The 19,353-nt window shown below is 38.3% G+C and overlaps 1 protein-coding gene across 1 annotated transcript; it reads left to right on the top strand.

The window, feature by feature from the left end:
* Positions 1 to 8,337: 8,337 nt before the first annotated feature.
* On the top strand, positions 8,338 to 18,592 carry LOC146521448 (uncharacterized; the record flags this gene model as incomplete). The annotated part of the gene is made up of 5 exons (XM_085149015.1): positions 8,338 to 8,617; positions 8,697 to 8,942; positions 9,028 to 9,245; positions 9,334 to 9,355; positions 18,057 to 18,592. Coding segments are annotated over 5 exons (1,302 nt in total), but the record flags the coding sequence as incomplete, so codon positions are not given.
* Between the last annotated feature and the right edge of the window lie 761 nt (positions 18,593 to 19,353).

The raw sequence follows: 19,353 nt of genomic DNA, 5'->3' as shown, positions 1-19,353 counted from the left end.
TAAGTTTTAGTTTTTATTGTTTTAATAGTAGAAACCCTGCTCCCTGTGCAGTATGAGAGTAAAGGGCTCATGGTGTCAAGTCACTGAATGCAGTAAATGCAGGTTCTATTGTAAGTGGAAAAACGTTTGGAGCAATAAAAGTGACAATAAACAAAAAAAAAATCTTAATTTTTTCATGTTTTGCATTGAAATTAAAGAGACAACATGTTTATTTTACTCATCATTTCTTCTTGTTATGTTTAAACTGTGCAAAATAAAGGCTTAATCAAATCATCTGTTTCCGTAGCTCAAACCATTCTGGTCTGTACAAGATCAGATATCCGTGAATCCATGGTAGATCTCATTAGTTTGAGATAAATGTGAGTTTAACAGTGAACAGAAGACACTCGATGAGGTGAATGTGCTGCTAACAGGATTGTGTTTAAACATAGGAGCCATCTAAACTTGCACTCAGCTGGTGTTCTCTGGATCACCTCAGTCCAGGTGGTGTTTTTATGGCATCTGATTTATTTTAGCTGCTGAAACATTAGATTTTTTTTAAAAAAATGGAAAAAAAACAAAACAACAACAAAAAAAAAAACCCACACACTTCCCCTATATCCATATGTCCATTTTTTTTTTTTTTTTTTTTTTGTTTATCTCAGACACCTACGTGCTTGTTGGGATCTGTGCAAGTTAAAGTTTAATTTTAATTTTAGTTTTCCTGTTATAAACTGTAGATAAAGAAATTAGATCTCCAGAGTGACACTCAGCTTGTTTGTTCTACATGCAGGACTTTGTTCAGCTGATTCCTGATACTGAATGTAGTTTTATTTATGACTGTGTTTGCAGTGAAGCTGCAGCATGTTCTCTGGATATGCAAGGACTTCCTTAATTTTTTTATGAAGTATATGTCCCATCATTTTATCTAAGGGTACACACTCATGTAAGACATTTTCATTCTTTTATTTTAAATGTCTTTTTCTGTTATTAAAAAAAAGTTCAGCAAAACATGTATTTCTGCACAACTCTCAAAAAAAAAAACCTAACAAAAGCACAACCAATGAAGCATTTACTTATGAACGCTGAAGTGCACATTGCTCTTAGTCTGGCTTGTTACCTGGTACCTGTTTTTTATGGAGGACCCTACCATGTTTTCTGTGTGCATTATTAAATTAGGTCAAACATCCTATCTACAGTAAGTTTCTGCCTACCGTGGGTGGGACCTGGTTCCTTAGATCCATCCATCAATATCCATCCAAACCATTTTCTTCGGTTTTATTTCCAGTTATCAAAACCAATGAAATAACATAAACGTTTTGATTGTTGATTTATTTTAAGTGGGAAAAAAAAGTAAAACACGACCTTTCCCACCTTTTAAATCTGAGTAAAAACTCGTGATGCAGAGGTGGTTCACAGAGTTGTTTTCTTATGTTGTTTTTTTTTTTTTTACTTCGTTAGTACAGTTGCCATGGATGTCATATCTCGTGACAATTGCATTTTGCTTTAGACTTTCACAGTTTTATTTTTATTTATAGTTTCTTTTTTTATTAACAGTAAGAAAGCTTTTCTGAGCCAAGCATATCTGTGGCTGTTTGTATTCTTTTTTCTGAGTTTCTCAGTCTGCATTTTCTGTTTTTAAGAACAGAAACAGTTAATGGTGTTTCTGAGTTATTTTTTTCTGAACCACTTTCTTCTGCACCTCTGTAAACCAACCCAAAAACTGTTATCGTGCATGTATGCAGGCCTTCCAAGTGACCGTTGTATTTTACTGCCTGCAGCCCCAGAGACTAGTGATTCAGACGGAGCCTTTCCACAGACTGAGTACCATGCACCAATTCTTGCTCTTAGAGTGGGCCCACCATGCTTCTCCACCTGAATCTTTTTCTGTGGTGAGGCCTGCTGGATCCCAACCACAGCTTCATTCACTCATTCACTCAGCTTTCATGGAGGTCTGGGTGTCCTGCAGCACAGCACAAGCTGCCAGGAGTCAGCTGTGAGCACTGACCAGCCAGTGCTACCCGAGCTGCCTTAGCTTCAAGCATCCCTCAAATCCTCTCCAGAGCCTTCAGTGCTGCTCGAGCCACCTGAGCCTCAAGACTCTATATGACCTGAGCTCTATCCAGTGTCCCCTGCAACATCTGTATATAAACCTAAGTCCAGGAGTTCAGCATCATCTATTTCTGAGTCCCTCTGCTTCTGCATCTTCATCTCCATCTCCTCCAACTTCACTGCCATCCTTTGACCGAGCCACCAGATCTGTCCTGTTGCCTTTGCTGACACTCGCCTGCGGCTAAACCAGAGGCGTTCTTTTATTATTTTCCTTGTTATGTTTTTACTTTTCTGCCTCTACTTTAAAAGTTTGTGTTCATTGTGCTTTGCTTTTAGTTTTGCTTCCTTTGTCTCTTCGCATGTTTGCCATCAGCCTAATACATAATGTGCTTTTTGTGAAACACACTGTCTCTCTGCACATCAACATTTGAGTCCTCAAACACAAACACTTGGCCTGCACGTCACACAGACCGTGACAAGTTAAAGAAGGTCAATGTTCACATTGTCTATCTGCTCGACAAACCTGTGATTTACAGGAAGGGCATTGCTTATCTGATAACTAATATGAAGCCTCATTTACAACTCTGTTTTTACCACTTGCTGTCTAAAGATCTGCTGAGTGAGGGTTTTTAACTCCTCAGTGGTGTAGTTTGTCTCTGTGTCTTTCACCCTGTGCAGTGATTATCACTTCTATAATAAACTGAAAATCTCAAACTAGATAAACTTATCAGGCTTCACACGCAAATAAAGGACAGCATGAGTAAATCTAGCCGTTAGATACTTTAATGGTATTAAAAATTTGAGTCTTGGGTCACAGTTGAATGGTCAGATAAAAAAAATATTTGAGATATAAAATCTCATCATATTTCATGGAGCCTCAAAGGGAAATGTGATGAGCTGAAGGCGAATTCATACAGTTTATAAAGCAAACCAACATGAATTTGCTTAAGAATGTGATGGCAGATTACTTATGCTAAAGTATTTTATTTCTAATGTATTACAACTTAAAAACTACAATAGTATTCTGTTTGTTCATTTGAATAGTTTCCTAGGAGTGTCACGTCCTGGGTGGCTAACTCAGTGTTTTCTGTTTCGTATCATCAATCTTTGATTTCTTGATGTGTCTTTGTTAGTTCTTGGGCTTTTTCTTTTGTGTTAGTATTGTGCCTCTGAGTTCAGTCTGTGGATTTCCTCTTTTACTTTGAAGGTCTTGTCTCGTGTTAGTATATTCTGTTTTAGTTCTTTCTTGCCCAATTAGTTCCAGCTGTATTGCCACCGGTTCCTTGTTCTGTCATGTTCCTGCCTGTGTATTTATAGTGTGTGTCCTCAAAAAGTGATCAGGAAGAGGCAAAATGTGAACTTAAAAACATTGCTTTATTGAAGGGCTCGGAAGTAATACAAAACAATATCAAAACTAAACTGGGAGAATTCTAAGAATACAGGAAGACACTGGGAAACACATAGCAAGAGGGTAGTGATGGCCCGCTTGAAGCTGACTCTTCGGTGCGTGTGTCAAAAAAATCAACACACTGCTTCAGAAGCACTGTGTCAAAGCTTGATTCGCTTGGCCAGAGTCACGTGATCAGTGACATCCGAAGCTTCATTTAGAGCCTAACTACTTCGGTGTCTGATTCAATGTTTTATAAGGAAGTGAATCATTCGCGGGATTTGTGGAGTGTTTTGATGGTGACAGATAGCGAACCACTGATAATTCCACTGAGAGATTTGAAGCCAGTGAGGAATAGAGGAGGTTCTGTTGTGTGGGAGTATTTTGAGTTGGTTTTGGTCAGTTGGGTGGGTTTTCCAGATTTGTGTTCTGGCTGTTTGCTTTTGTTTTGTGCGTGTTTATTTTATCTTATAATGGGAAAAAACTTAAAATGTCAAAAAATCTGCTTTCATAATATAAATATCATTAAATAACTTTAGAAAAACTTCCACTTGACCCTTTACATGTAATGTTATAAAAATATATATTTTATTGTTTAATTAATCTGAAAATGTTAGTCTGCCAAATGTGCAGCAATTTAATCTATTTATTCTCTTTAGCTAATAGTTTGTAGGGCCCAGGTAGACTGTATAACTGCATCTCTACCAGTTTCTCTGCACTCCAGCCTCCTCTGTGCCATGTGAAGGGATTTCCCTTAAGGCAGGAGAAATTATCTCCACGAAAAGGAACAGGTTCGGCCATCGCACACTAGAACAAATTCTCTTCTTAAATAAAAATGAAAAAGGATTATTTTAATGTTTAATGTTTTTAATTGCAAGTTAATAAGCATTTCCCCTTTCCAGTTCACAATCAATTCTACCCCCAGGTCAAAAATATGTATAGGAGAATTTCCCTAATATAATATTTATAAATATACCCGTCTAGCGATTAATTGCATAAGTGCATGGAGGCAGGACCTCACAGCAGAACCTTACTCCATAATGTGTTGTACATTATTATATGTATGTTATATGTAACATGGTATTTTTCAATTTATTTGATGTATTTGATGTATTTATCAACATCAAGAAGTCACAAGCAAAGAAAGACCAAACCATGGTGCATGTTTAAACAAGGAGAGTTTACTGGTCAAAATTATTTATTGAAGAAAAACAACATTTTTGTCACCCCAAAAAATACACGTTTAAAGCAACACAAAGTGGCCCAATATCAGACAGAATTCCACTCTGCAATCATTATGAAGCAGTCGGTTTTATTTTGTGGATTCAAGCTGCTCTTCATATTTTTGGCCACCAGATGTCACCAGAGAGGACTGTGTTGACAAGCTTCGAGTAATGAACCGTTTTTCAATACATCACTACAAGAGGGTGAACGAACGTTAACGACGCAACCACGAGCACTGGAGGACGCACACTATAAATACACAGACAGGGACAACATGAGGGAATGAGGAACAAGTTGAAACACAGCTGGAACTAATTGGACTAGACAAGGAAGTAAGAAACAAACCTAAACAACCAAGAAGCAGCTTCACCTCTGATCACATACACTGAACTCTACTCACTCACCTGGAGGAACAACAACCAGGTATATGATGCTGATGGATATTAACATTCCTGTTTCTGCCATGAAGACACAACACTTGTATGTTCCAGTGGCATTAATTGTCACATTGTTCAGAGTCAAAGACACATGTCCGTCCATCATCTGTCTGTTCTGCACATTTTAGATGTGTCCTTGATCCAACACAGCTGATTTAAATGGCTAAATGACCTCCTCAACATGTCTTGAAGTTCTCCAGAGGCCTGGTAATGAACTAATCATTTGATTCAGGTGTGTTGACCCAGGGTGAGATCTAAAACCTGCAGGACACCAGCCCTTGAGGCCTAGAGTTGCCTACCCCTGTTGTGCACAATATAACAGAGACTATGCTATGTGACTGTCCTAAACTATAGCAGTAACCAATGTGAGGAAATGGTGAATGTTGCGAATGAATGACAGTCATGATCCATTGGGAGGGATAGGGGGGAGGAGGAGTGTTGAAGGATTAAGTGATGGAGAGGTTCAGCGGAGACTGAGTTCAATGGGGTGACAGCTGTGGCGAAGAAGCTGTTCCTAAACCTTTTGGTTTTAGTCTGAAGGGTCCTGTAGTGCCTTCTAGCAGGGAAGAGCTGGAAGAGTTTATTGGCAGGATGAGAAGAGTCTCTGAGAATGATGCATGCTGTAGACATCTCTTCTTCTGGACATTCTCAAGGGCAGGAAGTGAAGTCCCTTTGATGTGTTGGACAGTTTTCACCATTTTATTGTGGGACACACCTAAAACCTTGCGGTCTGCAAGTGTGTCAAGATGCTCTCTGTTGCACAGTGGTAGAAGTTAATTAATCAGCAGACACGTGGTTCTTCCCCAATGTCCTCAGGAAAAAGGGGCCCTAATGGGCCTTTTTGACCAGGCTGGAGATGCTGGTGTACCAGGACAGATTCTCAGATGTCGAGATATTGAGCATTGATACTGCCCAGTGGTTATGGACATCTATGATGGTAAGAGTGAGTTTTGTAACTTTATGGTGGCTGACAGATTTTGGGGGTAGTGTTTTCAGGAAGTCAGTGTGTGTGGTTTCCTGACTGACTTCAGCCACTTGCAATGTTTCTTTTTTTTTTGTTGTTTGTTTGTTTGTTTTTTTACTCAGTGAAGGCATCACAGTGGTACCCATGTTCCCCTTTATGTCAGCTAATTATGTTGGGGCCCATGTCCGTCAGTTATCAGTCAGTTTGACCATTTTAAAGCTTTTTCCTTTTGTATTTGTTGCAGTCAGACAAAGAAACCGTTGCTTTCAAGAAAAAACACAACAGTGGCATCCTTTCACAGAGGAAGAGGAGGAGGGTTTGACTTTAACTGACTGTGAACTGGTCAAAGTATCGATCTGATATCACTGAGAGGAGGATGAAGAATACATCTCTACTGTGGTTGCTCTGTAAGTACACTTATCTATGAAAATCTGTTTTCTTCATCACAAACATTCAGATTGGATTAGAATAGGAGAGCAGTAGATTCGTTTTTTTATAAAGAACACCAAGAAGAAAGAAGAGGGTCAACAGGAAATCAGAATATTTCATAATAAATTAATACAGTGCAGAAAACTGACATGGATACATTGATTTACAGTTTTGTGTTCAGCCCTCATGTTCAGATTTTTACAGCTTTTTGTGTCCATGTATTTTGGTTCTGTATTTTGTGCTGCTTTCTGTTATTTCTTATGGTTTATGGGTCTTTATTTTAATTTACCTGATACTACTTCCTTTTGCTGTTATTGTATGCCTTCAGTTCTTTAGTCCTGATGCTTGTTTAGGTTCATTTTGTGTGTCGTGTCTTTGTAGCTTCCTTTTGGTCTGTTGAGGATGTTAGCTTTGCTTTTCTGGTGCTTATGAATTTCTTGTTTTATGTGCTTTTAGTTCCTTGACTGTTTGACCTTTTGTGCTCCTATTCTGTTGTCTTTTGTCTCTATCTCAAGTTCACATATGTGAGTCTGTCATCTGGTACTTCCTGATTTTTTTTTTTATTATTTTTTTTTTTGGGGGGGGGGGGGGGGTGTTGGTGGTGTTTTGTCTCTTGTGTGTTGTACGTACGTATGTATGTACACACATACATACGTGTGTGTGTTTAATTTCCCTGTCATCATTATTCCTAATTTCTTCTTCTGATTTATTCCTTATACTCTCCCCTTGTCCGTCATGGTGTCTGCAATGCAGCGGGCTCCTGTGTCTTTTCCTATTTTTTTGGCACTGCCTTGTTTTGCTTTTTTTGTATTTTAAACAACTCAAGTTTTTTAAACTGTTTTAAGTTCATTTCTTGTCTTGTGAGTCCAGCATCTTCATCCTGCCTACCATACAAATGTTTCAATGAAACAGACTGCTCAGTAACTTTATCTATAATATTCTACATATAGTTAAAAACATAAGTTTAAATAAATGGTGTGGAGTACAATGTTTGAATCCAGAATGTGTCAGAGCTAAAGTAGAAAGCTGCAAAACACAGAAATACTTGAATATAGTATGAAGAATTTCCACTAACTACTTGAGTAAATGTACTACTTTACATTGTGTCACTAGTAATATTAACAGATTACCAGCACTCTACTCCAGCAGACAAGCCTCTGTGTAGAACATTAAAGACAAAACTGCTTCATTCTTTCTCCGCTTATCAGTGGACCACTCAGGAAAAAACAAAACAAAAACATGACGTCTGGTGGATTTATTTTTATTGGAGATTATGTATCGGAATTTAAGGAGCAGGAACACGCCTCCAAACACACTTCTTCCGGTTCTCATCTATATAGGTTCCCCCATTTCTGCAAGCTGTCATTCTTGTGTGCGTGCCCCACCTTCCCTCCTTTTTACAATTCTTTAACTTCTTCACTCCTATTTAGTATTAGTATTTAGATCTGCCAGGCCTGGGAGCCATCGCCAGTCCCTTTTGAGGCCTTTCCCAAAGCCCAGCTCAAGTCATGTCCAAGCATTCACCTTTACCTGCTAAAACGCTGCCAAACGTCAAATGAGGATGTGTGCCCAGCTGAACTGCTGTTTTAAATGACACATTTAAATCAACCTGTGTTTCATGTCTCTTTAGTTCTGATCTCACCACTGAGCTGCACAACAAACCAAGGTCAGTAACCTTCTTCTGTCACAGTTTAAACCTGACATGATCTAAACCTCACTAAGTGCCTCGTCCTTTTTTAACCTTTCTTGTAGCATGACATGATAATCATACAGAAACTGATCACTTCAGCCTGATGAATATTTGACCCTCATAAGTATAAGGGAAGTACAGTCACATCATTTATTTTATTTAAATTAAATTACTAAATATCCTCTTCACAGCTCGTCTGACTGTGAGTCCCAGCAGCTCTCAGTTCTTTAAAGGAGACTTTGTGTCTCTGAGCTGTGAGGAGGACGACAGCTCTGCTGGATGGACTCTGAGGAGAAACACAAGCAAACGACAGAGGACTCGGTGTGGAGATGGGTGGGGAAAACCAGCTGGTTCTTCCTGTAATGTTGGTCACATCTACACATGGGAGAGTGGAGTTTACTGGTGTGAGTCCAGAGAGGGTCCCATCAGTAACATGGTTAACCTGACAGTCACTGGTAAGCTGAGTGTGTGGAGTTAGTGTTGATGAAGCTGTGTGTAAATGGATGAAATGCTGTAGTTTGTCTCTGTGTTGAGGTGGATCAGTGATCCTGCAGAGTCCTGTCCTCCCTGTGATGGAGGGAGATGACGTCACTCTGCTCTGTAAAACAAAGACCACTCCCTCCAACCTCCCAGCTGCTTTCTTCAAAGATGGCTCCCTCATCAGGAAGCAGCCTACAGGTCACATGACCATCCAGCATGTTTCCAGGTCTGATGAAGGCCTCTACAAGTGTGACATCAGCGGTCATGGAGAGTCTCCATCCAGCTGGATCACTGTCACAGGTGACACACTCACCTGTCTGTGTTTCTGCAGGTTTAACATTCACAATGTGACGACAACTTAATGACTGTGTTTGCTTTATTTCAGACAAACACACCACCACACCTCCACCTACATCCACACCTCCCCCTACATCAACACCTCCATCTTCATCCACTTCTCCTCCATCACTGTCCTCCACTGCTCTCTCTGTGCTGTCATTTCTTAAATCGATTTGTGGGTTCTTACTGGTGTTACTGGTTCTGTTAGGGAGACCATGTGTTCACAGGAAAACTGAAGGTGAGACTCAGACTTTGTTTTACAAAGTCAATTATTTTGATGTGATATTCACTAATATTTTTCTCACAGCATGAAACAGTAAATCCATGTGCTGTTCATTCTGGCTCATTTCAGCTGATGGAGGAGATGACATCACGTACAGTCACAGAAAATCTCAAGTCATCAACAACAGCCAATCAGAGGAAGCTGAGGTAGTTTTTAACGTGTTTAGGCTTCATGTTATAATTTTAATTTTATAAAACTTTGTTAAAGGAACTCTGTGAACTCACTGAACTTAAACTAATGTGACACACAACTTTATGAATTCAACAACTCACTACGTACAAAAAAAATCTCATACAAGTTCAAACATTGGTGACCTTGACCTCAGATTCAGATGTAAAGTTGTCTGAAAATCTTTTAATGCAAAATGTCAAAGAGGTCATGTAAGACTTCTTAAACCCATGCCATAGCTGTATTTACTCAGGAAGAATATCACACAGGCCTCTCATACTGATAGATTAGCTGCATCTACTGATAATCTCTGACAATCTGGAATTTGGCAACTTTAGTTCAAATTCGTGCACATTTTATTTTAAAAGTTTCTGAGTGTTGCAGTATAATATGTAGCTATAGTAGCAGCACTGTTTCAGTCTTTGACAAAATAACATTCAAAACTTTTTCCCAGTTAACATTCAGTGATTGTTCATAATAATCACTCTCCTGCTGTAAATGGACGGATTAAAAAAAAAGATTTTCATTTCAGCATTAAAGTCTTAAATATCTTTTAACCTGGTAAAAGTTGACCTGGTAGTTCTGTCTTCTAGAACTTGTGCTCTCTGGAGTTGTTGTGCCAGGAGAGATGAAGAGACCAACAGAGAGCAGAGAGCCTGAGAAAGCTGGAAGTTGTGAGACAGGAGAGAGAAAAGGAGTTTTATGCTCAGGCCACTTTCGGCCAGCAGAACAAAGTTGTATGTTGTGAGTTTGTAGGTGACCGTTGATAAATGCTGTTCTCTGCATGTTGGGCTGTGTGTTTTTCAGCCTGTGGTTAGTCCGTTAGCAGAAACTAGCAGCTCTGTGGTCGTCATGTTTCCTCTGTCAGATAAAAATACTTCAGCTGCTCAGGTTGTCATGCAGGACTGTTACTGCACAAACAGAATCACACTTAGATCAGTTCTGCTCACATATATGTCACAGATTTATATTTCAATCATTTTATAGTTTACATGACATCCTGGACCAGTCAGTCTGAGGATCCTTTAGTTAAAATGTCAAATCATTCATATGATGTTATGAATTATAACTGTTACTTACTACATTAATGCTTTACTGTTATTAAGAATTTTGCAATTAGGCTTCATGTTTACTGTGTACAACAACAACAACAACAAAAACAACAACATTTGCATCACTTACTTCATATTTAATACTGAAACTTCTTCAAATTCCCCAAAAGTTTCATCTTAATTTAAATTGAACTCACATAAATGAAGCTTTAACTTGAGTTTGTTTCTCCTGTAACCAGTTTAATACTTCAGAAACAATGTCTGCCTCACCGTGTTTAAAAGTGTTTTAAATCCTCTCCCCATTTTGTCAGTTTACTTCACATAAACATAACAGAGTTTCAGAGCTGCTTATTCTTCTCATGTTGAACTTTGTGTGTTTGTGTTCAGACTTTAAACCAGAGCCAGACATCGTCTACTCTTGACTGAAGTAGTCCACCAGTCCAAACACCGATGTCCAGCTGCTGGTCTCTAACTGGTCCACACAGCCCATCAGACCTGAGGAATTTGACTTGTAATATTTGTTTGTTTATACTGTGTTGTGTCTTCTCATTATAATGTACACTCTCTGGGGTTGTATAAGTCTGTCTGTATATAGTTTGACTAAAAGTAATTAAAAATATAAATGTAATGCGTTACTTTAAATGTCCTCAGTAACTTTGCTGTTTGTTACATTTCATTTCTAAGCGTGGCACCGTGCTGTCGCCTGCTTCCTCAGCAGCATCAGTAAACTTTGCTCTCACATGTTGTTTCTGTTGTGTGGTTCTGTGGGTTTGAGAAAAAGCGCTGATGGAAAATTTGTCTCTAACTGATTCAAACCAACAGACAAACAGCTTAACCTCGGTCACAGACTAAAAACAGCACAAACATCATTCATGGCTAAAAATAACAAAGTGTGTTTGTTTGAAGAGTTTTAATTCAAGGAAATCGAATCTGTAAGAATTTTCTCTCTGGTTAGCTTGGTGTTAGCGTGCTCTTTTTGTAGATTTTTACACAGAGTTGAATTCACGATGGCGATTTGTTTTCTGTCCTTGATGCAGTTTACACTTTACCAACACACACTCAGCCTCTCAGTATTATCTCCACTCATTAAAAGTTGTAGACTTCACCACCATTTTCCTTCTCCCTGCAAACAAACTCACGTCGGCTGATTGTAGCAGGATATTGTATATTAAATGAATATATAAGGTAACCTAAGATTAGCATATTGAGAATGAGATGAAATATATCAAGTTAATTGTATTAACCTCTTAACTTACTGTCAGCAATCCCGAAATGCAGTATAACAAAATACAAGTAACTTAAAGGTGTTAGTCAAGCTCAGGGGTGACTGTGTATTTATAGTTGTCTGTGTATTGATACCGAAACATCCGATCGTCGTGTTTCACCTTATGGATCAGGATATTTGAAGATCGTTGTGTTTCCTCAATGATTTGAAGTAAATCTGTCTTTCATTACCAAGAAAGAAAACAGAAGCAAGTAAAACTACCAAAAAGATCAAGTCTAAGCAATATTTGATATGGGAACTATTTCTCCTTCCGCTTATGTGCGTGTCCCAGGGATCACTCCACAAAACTGGGGCTTTCATTTGAAATATTAAAATAAAATTCATAAATAATAACTAAATAAATAAATAAAATAATAAATAAATAAATTTACTTACTTAAGCTGCTGATGGTTTATATAAAAATGCCTATACAGCAGGATTTTAAACATTAAAAGATCAATATTATTCAACTTTTTTTTTAATACACTGCCCCCTAGAGCCTTTCATGTCTCAGTGAAATACAGATTCATTTATGAATTTTCTCGTCCATCTTTAAAAATCTGTTTCTGATGGACTTTATGAAGAAATACCAACAGTCACTTTGGTCTTGTGATACTTACAAAATAACTGTGAAATTATAACTTGAAATTCTTATTTATTTCTTGGTCAAGCAGCAACTGTGACTTTAGGCTTGTCTTTTTAAAATTATAAAAATATTCCGAGTTATGTTTTGAGAGAAATTGAAGAAACTACTGACCAGCATTTATTCAAGCAGGAACACCTCAGAGATCAATTGATTTCACTTCTGAGCCAGAGGTCATCTACTTTTCATCTACTCCAACAGTCCAACTATGTGACGCTTACATCCATTCTCTTCTATTTATCTTTGTCAGGGTTACACCCTGGACAGATTGCCAGTCTGTCACAGACAGAGACAGACAACCATTCACACTCACATTCACACATTCAAATTTAGAGTTTCCAATTAACATAACCCCACTAACTGCATGTCTGCATGTCTGTGGACTATGGGAGGAAGTTAGAGTACCAATGCAGCCGTGCAGTTTCATTTAAATATGTTGTGTAGATGCAGATAGTCTGTATTCACTTTTAATGTCAGCAGTTTTTGGAAAAATGTGTGATCTGCAGAACTTTACTGAACTGGTAACTGGCATAAAGTCTTATTTAAGGACAATTTTATTTCAGATATAAAGAAACACATCAGAAATGTGTGCTCGGTAATTGATTTCAAATAACTAATGATCAGCTATGAGCTGGTTTGTTCTTCTTTCTGGAACTGGATGAGCAGGATTCCAGTGAAATTACTGTGATCATGGGTAATGCTGCAAAGCTCTATCACGTTTCCACAGAAAAGAAACCAAACATATATCCTCATGAGAAAGAAAGAGAAAGAAAGAAACACAGACAGATTTATGATAAGATCTACAGAGCAAGCCAAGCACGAACACAACATAACATTGATGAGCATTGAAAAAGAGTAATAATGAAATAATGAAACATTTAAATGTTAAAATAAAACCCTTTCTTGCAGAGTGACAAAGAAGCTTTTACCTTTAGTGAGACATTTACACAGGATGTAGGACGTAGTGGAGTGTGGACTGTGCCCGCTGTAGTTGATGTTTTTTTCTTTGAGCGTTTCTTTAATGTTTCCTTTTTCTTTTCGTCACCATTGAAGTCTTGTTGATGGTTTTCATTTGGTTTAGCAGTTTTGCCTGAAGTTAACTCTTTTATTGAAATTCAGTTTTAGTTTTTAATCTGCTTTAACTCTTTTTCAAATGAATGTTTAGTTAATTTCATGGATTCCATAACATGTTTACAGGCACTTACAGGGATTTGTAAAATATCCAGATTTGAGGAAATATAGACAAAATTTGGGTATGATTGATTGTTTTATTTATTCATTCATTTAAATATAAGCAGAATACTGGAGGCAATCAAAACTAACACTCGTTCACAGAGGAAGGCGGAGAAGAATTTTACTGGATGTGACTGAACTGGTCAGAAAAGAAATCAAGGGTCAAGGATCAAGATCACAAGAAGCATGATGGAGAAATCATGTCTGCCATGCCTGCTCTCTCTTTTCTGTGCTTACATTTAATTATCACATCATTTTTGTACTTCCTTGTTTGTATGTGATGTTAGTCTAAGGTTCCCTTATTTATTTATGTATTTATTTATTTATTTATTTACATCTATTTAGATTTATTCATTCTGTCGTTGTTTATTAATATTGTATCTGCTGGAATAAAAGCTAAATATAATTTAAGATAGTTAAAGTGGAGTAGCTGCCGCAATCCCAGTTTTCTGAATGTGCTCTTAGGGTGCTATATTATACACGTGTGTACAGAATTAGGGACATGGTGCTGCAGAGACTGCTGTTGGTTAGTGTTTAGCACTGTTGCCTCACAGTCAGCAGGTTTTGTGGTTTGAATCTATCGAGCCTTTCAATGTGGAGTTTCTCCCTGTGTGGATTCTCTCTGGACACTCCAGCTTCCTCCCACAGTCCAAACACACACGTTACGTTTACAAACTCCTAAAGTGGCTGTATAGCTGTGGATGTGTGCTGACCCTGCCAAATGGATCAGATTCAAGGTTCAAGATTCTTTATTCGTCACATGCATAGTTTTACAAGTACAACATTCAGTGAAATGTCACTCAGATGTCACAACATACCCAACATGTGGCCCATGAGGTGGATCTGTGGCTGAGAAAAAGTAGGCAGATTTAAAGTCAGGTTTAAAACCACTCACTGCTGTTTGGTGTTTTTATGATATTTTTATTTTTTAATTTTTACCATATTTCTCATAGATTTAAGATCTGGGCTGGTTTAATGTAGAAAAAGATTATAGAAACAGTTTCACAACAGCAAAAACAGAATCTATTCTACTTTTGTTGGTTGAACATATCCTCTGTCACACTAATAAACAGCAGAGGTGAAGCTGAACTTTAAACTACAACCGTCTTTGCGTGTGAGAAACAAACTCATCCATAAGTTGTTGAACTGCATGCCAGTGAAACAAACACATTTTTACTGCCTTACAGAGAGATGAATGTTTTTGTATTCCTGACAGTCCTCAATTATTTTATTCTGTCAATACTTTTTAAAAGTAGAACTGATAATGCACACAACCGTACAGGTACATAACAATCGCATAACAGAAGAAAACAGAAATCATGCCACACACTGACATTTGAATAAAGGATCACACATGTCACCTGTATAAGTGTGGATCTGTGGCTGATTCAAGGCAGTGAAAAGAAAATGATTTAAAAACAAAGAAAAGTTTTCCAAGGCCACTCAAACAGATTTCTGATGAAACAGTTCACCCACAGAGGCTTTGATCAAATAAAACAAACAAGAACATTTAAATGTGGCTGAATCATCACTTGGCCTCCACACTTGAAATCTTATACACACTTATTAAATTAATGAGCTACAAATAGTCACAGATTTTAGTCAAAAAGATCAGTATCATCAATTTAACATCGCATGTTCTACAGACACACAAATGATCTAAAACTTTATTTGTTCACGTTTAAAGATCAGCTTGAGGATAAAAGTGATCGGGTGTTTCTGAATTCAGGTGGTTTCTGCCAGTTTGGAACTGGATCAGCAGGTTTTCAGTGAGACCTACAGGAACATGATCACATGCTGCAAACACCGATCACATCACATGTGTTTTTCACCTCGCCAAAGCGCTTTTTCATAGGGGGTCATGTGATTGTTGAGATTTTCACTGTACTATTCTTGGATCTTTACCTTACAATATAAAGCGCCTTGAAGCAACTTATGTTGTGATTTGATGGCTTTACTACGGTGGCCCCTAGAGAAACTCCAAAGCATATACAAGCTCTGAAACACGTGCAAACTCCAAAACACAACGGAAGTGCTCCAGGACACTAGGGGCAGTGTTGAGCTTGATTTGCAAAATAAATGGAAAGTTTGTTGGAAACACATAGTTGGATACCAAAAACACCTGCAAAGATAGAACAACCACACTCATATATATTGCATATATATGCATATATACATATATGCATTACAGATTACTTTTCATATAGCATGCACTACAACAATTCTGTGAAAACGTACCCAACTAAAACAAATGTATTTAAATTACTTACCTTCTCAGTATGCCTGACTCAGTGCCAAAGGTTGCATACGGCTGAACAGACTTCCAGAATCTGGCGGTCAATTGCGCTCTCCTTAAATTATGTTGCTGTCTTATTGGATAAGACTCTAGGTCTTATTATCCAATCATATTTAGTTGTTGTCTTTGAATATATTGCATCATTTCCGGTTGTGGTCAAACATGATTACAATGGTTTTAGTATTCTAATTTAGTCACTTTAAATCAATGCAAGAAAAATGAGTAGTCTCAGTATTGTTTATAATCAAGTAAATGGTACTTTATTTAATCATGTAAGTAAGAGAAACATGAAAGGCTTGTGTAGCATTAACTAAATTCATTTGTGCAAATTCAAAAGCCTGCCAATTCCCATTTTTTTCAGTGTAGAGACCAGTGGTCTGTACTGAACCAAAGGAGATTCAGGACACACAAATGTCTGATATCTGGCAGACTGACGTTTGTTATTAGAGACACCCTCCAAGAATCCTCGACTGAAATCTGATAACTCAGTAACAGGTGTTTCCTACTCATATGTCAAATTAGCCAATCAAAAACAAGCACATACATATGAGCCAATCACGTTTCTGCACTGACTCAGTGGAGGTATACACAACAGTTTCAACTATGACAGATGTTTTGGGGCAGACTGCTGATTTAGTGATTACATACATGCTGTTATGGTTTTCTTGTCATTCATAGAAAAGCACTGTTTCCAGTCAATAAAAACAGCATCTGTCTGCAGCCAGCTGTGTGACAGTCTATAAAAAACAAAGAGATACAATCTCTTCACACAGCTGTGACCATCTGGTGGTTGGAACAACAACCTCTCAAGGAATCCAATCACCAGTTTTAAAATGTTAAATTACACTAATATGAATTCCTCCTATAATTTTCTGAAATGTAACCGAACTAAAAGAGAGTTAAAAATAAATAAATACGAGAAAACACCAAAGTATTAAGAGGCTCAGCAGCTACTAACAACCAGCAGACTGTTTGTAGAAAGTTCAGTCAGAGCAAATAAAGCTGGTTTCTACTTACATTTGGAGCCTGAGACAAGACCCTGGAGTAATAGGAGAACCATGAATATGCACAAGATGTTGGGTGCAGAAAGTCGATATAAGTTACGAACTGCAGCATGAAACATGATGATATACAGAACAGATGCAGAATAGTGTCTGCTGATACTATTTTCTCACCTGTTCCTGAATCAGCACAAACCCACAGAGTCAGAAAACTCTCCTTGAACCTTCAAATGCCTTTGATCCAAAGCGGAAGGCTGCTGCCATCTACTGGTAATGCAGGTGTATTACGGCAGGACTACAAAATAAAAAGATCGAGACTTTAAAAGTCTCTAAATTATAACATAAAAAAGTTAGTCATTAAAATCACTTTATTAGCTACTGATAATTTGATTTATTATTATTTATAATAATGCAGTACAAAATATTCTTTTTCTTTGTTGAACAGTAATACACTGAAAACAACTGAAGTAAAACAATTTCATGTGATTCCTTCATAACCAACTTCAGCTTTAGACATTTAACTTGACTTTTCACGCACAAATTTCTGCCCCTGCTGATGTGTGTGCACAAGGAGGTGCCAACATATACATACATATCCATGTACTTGAACTGTGGTAGAAAGTCAGAGTACCTGCAGAGAACCCATGCAGACACAGAGAGAACGTGCATGAAGATATTCACATAGAAAGACCCCAGTCATGATTTTGCGGTGAGGCAACAAAGTTAACATGTCATCGTGCTGCCTTCATTGCACTTTCTGTTTATTCATTTTTACTCAAGTCCCCAATATTGTTGTTTCTTAAATGCTCAGACACTGTACACATATCTTTTGCTTGATGAATATTGCACATGCTACTTTATTTGACCATTAAACACATTGATATCAGTGTTGTAAAGAAATTACAATTATTAGTCCTTTTCCTACTGTTATCTACACCTGAGACAGAGACTGTTATTCATGCTTTTATTTTATTTCTGTGTCGCGTCCAACAAAGAAAACATAATTTTGAAGTTCGCGGACGACACTGCAGTGATCGGTCGCATCACTGTAGGGGACGAAGAGGCTTATAGGAGAGAGGTGGATGGTCTGGTGTCATGGTGTGAGGACAACAACCTCACCCTCAACACTGACAAGACAAAGGAGATGATAGTGGACACAAGAACAGGAGGCCTCACCCACCCCTGTTTATCCGGGGCCTTGAAGTGGAGAGGGTGAGCAGCTTTAGGTACCTGGGCGTCTACATCTCTGAGGACCTCACCTGGACACTGAACACCACACAGCTGGTCAAGAAGGCTCGGCAGCGGCTGTATTTCCTGAGGAGGCTGAGGAAATTTGGTATGTCGACCAAGATCCTCAGCAGCTTCTACAGCTGCACTGTGGAGAGCACACTGACCAGCTGTATCAGTGCATGGTACAGCAGCACTACTGCTATGGACCGCAAACCCCTGCAGAGAGTGATAACAACTGCGGAGAAGATCATCAGAACTCTGCTGCCCTCTCTGCAGAGCATCTACAATCGCAGAGTCCAGAGGAGAGCTGCCGCCATCCTCAAAGACCCCACACACCCCCAACACAGACTGTTCACACTTCTGCCCTCAAGACGAAGGTTTAGAAATCCAGAACATCCAGACTCACTAACTCCTTCTTCCCCACTGCTGTCAGACTCTTGAACAGCTGACACATTTTGAGTGTTATTTTTTTGCACGTCCGGTCATCTTAACATATTAAGCCAGCATTTTAAGCTATAGCTCTTTTGCACACATTTGTTTCAAATCTCCATATTTTGTCTCCTTTTCTGTCTTCAGCTATTTATTTGTACTATTTGTATTTATATGTTTTTCTATTTCTATTGTAAATATTAATCGGCATCTGTGGTTGGACAGCAAATAATACATTTCATTGCACAAAGAAATGCCTTTCTCTTGTGACACATGACAATAAACAATCTTGAATCTTGAATCTATCCTTGACTACTGTTTCCCAGTCTTCTCCTGCCTCAGTAAACCCTCCCTGCTTTGGCTGCTGTCATGGTCCTGAGTCTGTTGACTCAGTGTTTTGTGTTTCCTTATGCTTTTGTTTATTCGGATTATGTATTCCAATATTATCTGTCATTTGTTAGGTTTCTGTTCTATGCCTGCCCTGGTCCCACCTTCCAGGTTCCCCCTGTCTGCCCATGATGTCATTATGTCTGCTTATGAGTCTGCGTCTGTTAAGTTCTGGGTCTCGTCTGGATCTCTGTGTCTGTCATGTGCTTCCTGTTTTATTTTGTAGGTCTCTGTCTTATGTCAGTGTGTTCAGCTTTGTGCTCTCCCTGGCTCGTCAGTGTAATCAGCATCAGCTGTGTTTCCTCTTCGCTCCGTTCACCTCTTGTATTTAATGTCTGCGTCTTCCGTTACTCGTTGTCACGTCGTATCCTCACGTTAACTGTGTT

Source organism: Neolamprologus multifasciatus, chromosome 3, assembly GCF_963576455.1.
Source record: "Neolamprologus multifasciatus chromosome 3, fNeoMul1.2, whole genome shotgun sequence".
In the NCBI taxonomy this organism is placed as follows: Eukaryota; Metazoa; Chordata; class Actinopteri; order Cichliformes; family Cichlidae; genus Neolamprologus; species Neolamprologus multifasciatus.
Note: the sequence above shows the minus strand (reverse complement) of the source record. Positions and strands in the feature narration are given on the sequence as shown.